At 39.8% G+C, this 7,786-nt stretch overlaps 1 protein-coding gene across 1 annotated transcript in view; it reads right to left on the minus strand.

Moving 5' to 3' along the window:
• csw (corkscrew) overlaps positions 1 to 4,367 on the minus strand; it is a 244,848-nt gene extending 240,481 nt beyond the window's left edge. The window contains exon 1 of the mRNA XM_065232563.1: positions 3,635 to 4,367. Within this exon, the coding sequence (XP_065088635.1) occupies positions 3,635 to 3,648 (14 nt within the window). The 5' untranslated portion in view covers positions 3,649 to 4,367. The remainder of the gene's footprint in view (positions 1 to 3,634) is intronic.
• Positions 4,368 to 7,786: the final 3,419 nt, after the last annotated feature.

The raw sequence follows: 7,786 nt of genomic DNA on the forward strand, positions 1-7,786 counted from the left end.
GGAATACAACTTGCAGACTCATCATCGTTCATAGATTTCAAGGCAGCGTACGATTCAATAAAGAGAAACGAGCTATGGCAGATAATGCAAGAAAACGGTTTTCCGACCAAACTAATTAGGCTGATTCGTGCAACGCTGGATGGTTCGAAATCATGTGTACGGGTTGCAGACGAGATTTCGGCCTCGTTCGTGACCTTAGATGGGTTCAAGCAGGGAGATGCTCTTTCGAACTTGCTATTCAACATCGCCCTCGAAGGAGCGATTAGGAGAGCTGGCGTGCAGAGGAACGGTACCATCATCACAAAGTCGCACATGCTCCTTGGCTTTGCGGACGACATCGACATCATCGGAATCGACCGTAGAGCAGTGGAAGAGGCGTTCGCGCCTTTCAAGAGGGAGACAGCGAGGATTGGTCTGACGATAAATTCTACCAAAACGAAGTACATGGTCGCCGGTAGAAAGCGTGGGAGCAATAGTGGTGTTGGTAGTGAAGTGGTGCTAGATGGCGAAAAATTTGAAGTTGTGGACGAATTTGTTTATCTTGGTACTTTAATGACGTGCGAAAATGATGTTACCCGCGAGGTGAAAAGGCGTATTGCAGCCGCGAACAGGGCTTTCTACGGATTGCGTAGCCAGCTGAAGTCCCGCAGCTTGCGTACGAAAACGGGATTCGCGCTGCACAAGACGTTGATTCTGCCGGTAGCCCTTTATGGCCACGAATCGTGGGCATTGAAAGAGGCCGATCGAAGAGCTTTCGGTGTCTTCGAGCGAACAATACTCGGCGGTAAACTGGAAAATGGCATCTGGCGGCGTCGCATGAATCACGAGTTGTACCAAGTATATAACGGCATGGATATTGTGAAGCTTATAAAACACGGAAGGCGACTGGAAGCGATTGGCTCAGGACCGAGACCAATGGAGACGGATACTTCGTTCGGCGCAGATTTTAATTCAACGAGTCGTCGCCCATCAGGTACTCAGGTAGGTAAGTCTCAGACATTTAATAAATTTCCTGTTCGAAACCTTAAAAACATTTCGTAGTTCGGCAATGAGAATGTGTCTATTAGCTTTGGATCTTAAAAACTGCCCATGCTCCAAAATCTTGGAAATTTCCTTATGTCCTGAATATTGAATTTAAAATATAACTTCTTTAATGTGAAGATCAAAATCTAAAAAAAAAAAATAAAAAAAAAATCGTAGTCTCAAAATTTCATTTAATGCTTAAATCCAGGATCGTAATTTGTCTGTGTCTAGATCTGGAAAAATTGTCTATGTTTGAATCATCGTGATATCTTTGAAACTCTGTAGGATTTCTTTAGTACGTTTTTAAAATCGTCTAATAATATCCTCAGAGCTCACTTTAGGCCTCTTTCAGGTATTCCCTTACAATTTTCTCCATAATACTCATGATAATCTTTTTTAGAACACTATTTGAATTCACTGTGTAATGGTGAAGAAATTCAAGCAAGCACGGGTAAACGGCGGAGGTAACTATTACTCTCAGGAATTCCCCGAAGAATTCTGCTGAAAACTCACACGGAGTTCACCTCAGCATTCACTTAATATTCTCCCAAAATACTTAAGGAATTATCTTAAGGTGATACCCTAAGGAAGCCTTATCGTGAAACTTCCACAAAATATGAAATTTGTGCTTTTGAAGTTTCACGCTAAGGCTTCCTTAGAGTATCACCTTAAGGTTTGAAATTGCTACTCCTTGTTTGCTGTACTACTACAGAGAGTAGCAATTTCATAACTTAATGTTTTGTGGAAGCTAACATTTGTGCTTTTGAAGTTTCACGCTAAGGCTTCCTTCGAGTATAACCTTAAGAATAATGTTTCAATTCTGCTAGGAAATCCTGAAAGCTATTTAAATTGCTGCTCCTATGTAACTCTACTCTTCTATGAATTATCAAAACAATTATCACCGGAATATCCTTGGAATACTCCCAGACATCGCCTTGAAATTTTATTCAGAATTCTGTAGAAATACTCCTATGAAATTCTTCGGTATTATTCCCCCTTACATTGATTTTCTGTCTTTCTTTTTTTTTTCTTTTCTTTTTTCCATGATTTGTTTTCCGTCGATCTTGTTTTCCGTGCTGAGCACCAATGCTTTCGACGCCAGGGAGGCAGCTCCCACACCTGGACCCTACCTATCGACCCATCAACTCATGAACAGGGGACCAACGGCTTTACTTCCCTTCCAAGGGAAGGCGTGTTCAGAGATTTTATGCCTCAGAACATCCCGGCGGCGCCGACTGGGATTGAACCCAGGCCTGCTGAGGTGAGAGGTAATCACACTTACCACTACATCACCGGCGCCGCTGACTAAAACGTTTGTCGAAGATTAAATGAGAAGATTTCGAGATTTTGAGACAAGGCCAGTTTTTCACAGTTTTGATCTTTTGACATCAGACCCCAAAAAATATATTTTTGGAGCGATTGTCAAGATCCCAGATTTAAAAAAAAATACACACAAAATTTAACATATTCTGAAGATAATGCTAAAGAAATTCAGAGGAGTTCCATGTAATTTTGATATTTCAAGAAAATTTTAAGGAGAAATAAAGGTAAATTAAAAGATAGTTCTGAAGAGACTATTACGGGGATTTTGAAAAATCCTAAGGAATTTAGAACAATTCAAACTGAGCAAATTTCCAAAGAATTCAGAGAAGCATTCCAGGAAGATTCAGAAGCATGTTCTAAAAGAATTTCGAGAAGAAATCTAAGGGAATCGAAATCTCAGAATAGTTCCAAGGAAATTCTAAGAGATTCTCTCAAGAGATTTTAAGAAGAATTTCAATAGAATTCTGAGAAACAATTCCTTGCCACACAATTATACTAATGCAAAAATGACACAGGCATCGAAAGCTCTAAATTAATAACTGTCGAAGTGCATCTAGAACACTAAGTTGAGAGCACGCAATAAACTTGAAATGTGAAGAAGAACTCTTGGAACGCAAGCATTAATTTAACTTAAAAAAAGAAACATTCAGAACATAGGAGAAGTCTTCGCAACTAACAAAACTTCAAAATCTCAGGATACGGTACTTCTGGAACTCTTAGAACAGCTTCGGAAGCTAATGTGGCATTGAATGTTTCAAACTCCTCGAACCTCAGCCCGGCATAATTAATCTCTGGAGATTTTACACATTCGAGAATCTTGAAGTTCTTTCATTTTATTGTCGAAACGAATCAAAAGAAAAGTATTATATCACTATGGGGTGGATCAATTTGTACCAACAATCTTTTGAAATCATCCTATATCCTTTATCATAGATTCTTGTGTCATTTGTGATGAAAAAAAATATCAAACTTATTTTGATCAGGTGATTTTTTCCTCTTAAAAAAAAACATTCATCATTGCTGGCAACCCTGCCAGAACCATCTGAGCAAGACAAGAGCGAAGAGAAGCAACACCCTCATTTCACCTTCTTTCTTTCACACGGTCCACTTCTACAGACAAAGGAACGGTGCAAAGCCAGCATCAGCCAAAAGTGCGACCTGCAGCCAGGGGAAATTCAGGAAAAAAGGGGAAAAACAAAACAATTAAGATCTCCTCGATTGCATCTGAGCATCATTTGTGAAGGAAAAACAAACTTTTTTTTCGTAAATCCCCTGCCCCCGTTCTTACCTTCTGGAAGTCATTTCCCGTCGTCGTCGTCGTCCAGGAATCGGGGAACGAAATCAGCTGGTTTCAGCTTGTTCTCTCTCTCTCTCTCTCTCTCTCTCTCCTTCTTACTCTCCCGGGAGGTTCCACGACCAGCAGCCTAGTCAATAAACTTCACACACCCTCACTTTTTCGCTCTATCTCTCTCCCTCTCGCCACCTTTTCTCCACCCCAGCAGGAGAAAGAAACTCTTCTCAATGCCAATCAGCAGCAGCAGCAGCAGTGGCAGACTGTGGTGATCTTCGATATTTTCTTCGCGTTCTCTTCACGGGCACTGTTTTTCGCTGAACTTCGCCTCCTTGTTTTTTTTCTTCACCACTTCTGCATCCTTGAAAACTTCTGACGGCATGCGATAACAATCAATCTGAAGCTGGTATTTTTCACATGAAAATTTTCCGAACACTCACTGAACACTAAACTTGCACTGCTGGTTAATTTGCCGTCAGAGATTGCATCAAATTTTTTGGAATAAATGGAGAAAAATCACTGCACTGCCAATGAACGGAAGGATACGATTAGAGGCCTGTTGCAATTACACTTAATCATCCGTCCCCAGTCGGCAGATGTGGGGTGGGAGTTCAGGTACTTTTCACACATCCGTTTCCACTTGAACTGACTTGACGACGGACGGGCCACGGAACCTTCTTCTGTCCCACCAGTCAGTCGACACACACAGCAGTCAGTATCGGTTCAGTTACCCAACATCTTGGCTTCGGCTAAAACAACACCAGCACCAGCAAGCATCAGCAACCTCCAGCAGTCAGGTCAGTAGTGGAACGAATAGAGACCCCCAAAACAGGCCGATATCAGGGGGGAGCAGTGTTGCCAGGTTTGGCGGTTGTTTTCCTCGGCGTATGTTTCTTTAACAACTTGAACAGTTGAGTTCTTTAGGCGTATTTAGGTAAATTTCACTGGTTCTGATCAGTAACGGAGTAGCAACTACGACTTTGTAAGTGATTCACAGTGGATTAATGTATCAATATTTTGTGTTCTACCACATCCTGCTGGATACCAACATATCTGAGGACATGTGGGAAATGTAACTTTTTTTAATTTTCATAATGTGAACTGAATTGTTTGTGATTTTGACGTAGGACTATGTCTGTGCTTTCTATATGGGGGTACACTTTGTGAAAACCGAAAATGGAACATGTAACAAAATTGTGAAAGATTTTGAACGTTAATAACTCAGCTGACCCTGAACCAATTTCAATAATTTTATCACCAATCGATAAGAAATATTTCTACGCATCTGTTGAATTTAAGAATTTAACATTTTTCAAAATGTTACTATTGAAAATTGCACGAATGTGCAACTGTTGCTATGATAATTGCCTGCGAAAAGCGATTTCCCTAGCACAGATTTCAAAGTTGAATTTCATCCGGTCTCACCAAACGGTGTTTATTCAATCACCACGGTGGTGTTCTCCAGTAAACAACGAAAGGCTGCCTGCAAGCAGCGAGCTTCAGCCCACATGAGCATCCATAGAAGGAGGAAGAAGCCGCACCGCTATTGATCGGAATCAGTAGCTCTTTGTGAGTCGCTGTGGGCCATCTATGCCAAGCGCGTCATACTAAAGAGTATAAACAGAAAGAACCCCGCTTAAATTCCTATTCCTACACAAAACACAAGCTCCTGCTGAAGTTAACAAATAACATTTATTATATAAGACTGCGTAGTCCTACGTCACCATTGCGTACAACCCCATAGGGTTGTCCCTTGAAGTTTTTTAAAGTGATTCACAGTTGGATTACCCGCTTGAAATGTAATTTCTCGTCACTTTTCAAATAGACCAATCAACATTGATCGATTCTCTTCATCGGCTCTCTCTGTCGTAAATAACTCGGCTACTCGGATCCAAAGAGAAAGTCGACGAAGATAATCGAAAAGTGACGAGAGATTTTTCATGAACATGTCGCAAATACTGGGAACACCTCAGAAGTTCTATGAATATCTAAGAAGTTTTACAATCTGCTTGGAAGTTCTATGAACATCTTGGAGCTTCTCTGAACATCTCGGAAGTTTTGAGGACTTCTCGGAAGTTCTTTGTATTACTCGGAAGTCCGCTCGGAAGTTCAGTGAACTTCCCTCAAGCACTGAAACTTGCTCTGAAGATCTACGACCTTCATTGAACTTCTGTTGACATTTTCTGAAGATCTACAGACTTCTCTAAAGCTCAGTGAATTTCCCTGAAGTCCTGTCAATTTAACTAAATTTCTATAAGCTATCCAAAAGTATTGAATATTAGTCTGGATGTATGTTGAAGTTTTGTTAATTTCTCAGACTATATTCGAACTTCCCGATTTTCTGAAAATTTCTCTGAAATTCTACACACTTCCCTAAATCTATGTACTTTGCTGAAGTTCTGTGTACCTCCCTGAAATTCTGTAAACTTCTCTGAAGATTTACGATCTTCCCTGAACAACTACAAATTTCTCTGAAGGTCCACAAACTTCCCTAAAGCACTAAACGTTTCTCTCAAGATCTACGAACTTCTCTGAAGCTCTGCAAATTTATCTGAAGATCTACGAACTTCCTAAATTTTCTGTTGATTTCTCTGATGATCTATGAACTTACTTGCAATTGTTCGAAATTCTCTGATGTACTACCGGTTTCTCAACGAGCTTCCCTGAAGAACTAAACATTATTATAAAGATCTGCAAACTTCCCTGAAGTTCTGAAATTTTCTTTAGACCATCTACGAACATCCCTGAAGTTCCACAAATGTCTTTAACGATCTAAGATTTTTTGTGAAGCACTGAAAATATCTCTGAAGATCTGCGAACTTCCCTGAAGATCTGCGAACTTCCCTGAAGATCTGCGAACTTCCCTAAAGGTCTGCAAATTTCAGCGCAGATCTACGAACATCCCTGAAGTACTGAAATTTACTCTTAAAATCTGTGAACTTCCTAATTTCTGTTGATTTCTCTGATCATCTATGAACTTACTAGAAATTGTTTGAAATTCTCTGATGTACTACCGATTTCCCAACGAGCTTCCCTGAAGAACTAAACATTATTATGAAGATGTGCGAACTTCCCTGAATTTCTGTAATTTTCTTTAGACTATCTACGAACATACTTGAAGTTCCTGAAATGTCTTTAACAATCTAAGATTTTTTGTGAAGCACTGAAAATATCTCTGAAGATCTGCGAACTTCCCTTAAGATTTGTGAACCTGAAGGTCTGCAAATTTTAACGCAGATCTACGAACATCCCGGAAGTACTGAAAATTGCTCTGAAAATCTGTGAACTTCCTAATTTCTGTTGATTTTTCTGATGAAATTCTTTGAAATTTCCTGATGTACTAGCGGTTTGCTCAACGAGCTTCCCTGAAGCACCAACCATTATTCTGAAGTTCTACAAACTTCCCTCAAGTTCTGAAATTTTCTCTGATTATCTACGAACATCCCAGAAGTTGCGCATATTTTTTAAAAGATCTAATAATTTTCCCGAAGTACTGCAAATATCTCTGAAGATATGTGAACTTCCCTGAAGTCCTGAAAATAACTCTGAAGATATACGATGTTCTCTGAACTTCTGTTGAAATTTTCTGAAGATCTGCGAACTTCCCTAATTTTTGTTAATTTCCCTGAAATCCTGCCATTGTCCTTGAAGTTCTGTGAAGATCTACGAACACCCCTGAGGTTCTGTTAATTTCTCTGACGATCTACGAATTTCTCAGATTTTCTGAAAATTTACGCACTTCCCTGAATCACACTTTGCTGAAGTTCTGTGTACCTCCTTTAAATTCTTTTAACTTCTCTGAAGATCTACGATCTTTCCTGAAGCACTACAAATTTCTCTGAAGGTCCACAAACTTCCCTGAGCACTAAAAATTTATCTCAATATCTACGAACTGCTCTGAAGCTCTGCAAATTCATCTGAAGATCTACGAACTTCACTAATTTCTGTTGATTTCTCTGAAGATCTATGAAGTTTCTTGAAATTCATTGAAATTCCCTGAAGTACTAGCACTAAAAATTATTCTGAAGATCTACGAACTTCCCTGAAGTTCTGAAATTTCCTCTGAATGTCTACGAACATCCCTGAAGTTCTACAAATGTCTCAACGATCTAAGCTTTTTTGTGAAGCACTGAAAATATCTCTGAAGAT

Source organism: Ochlerotatus camptorhynchus, unplaced genomic scaffold (assembly GCF_037179485.1).
Source record: "Ochlerotatus camptorhynchus isolate MF236.1 unplaced genomic scaffold, CSIRO-AGI_Acam_v1.1 ptg000370l, whole genome shotgun sequence".
NCBI classification, from domain to species: Eukaryota; Metazoa; Arthropoda; class Insecta; order Diptera; family Culicidae; genus Ochlerotatus; species Ochlerotatus camptorhynchus.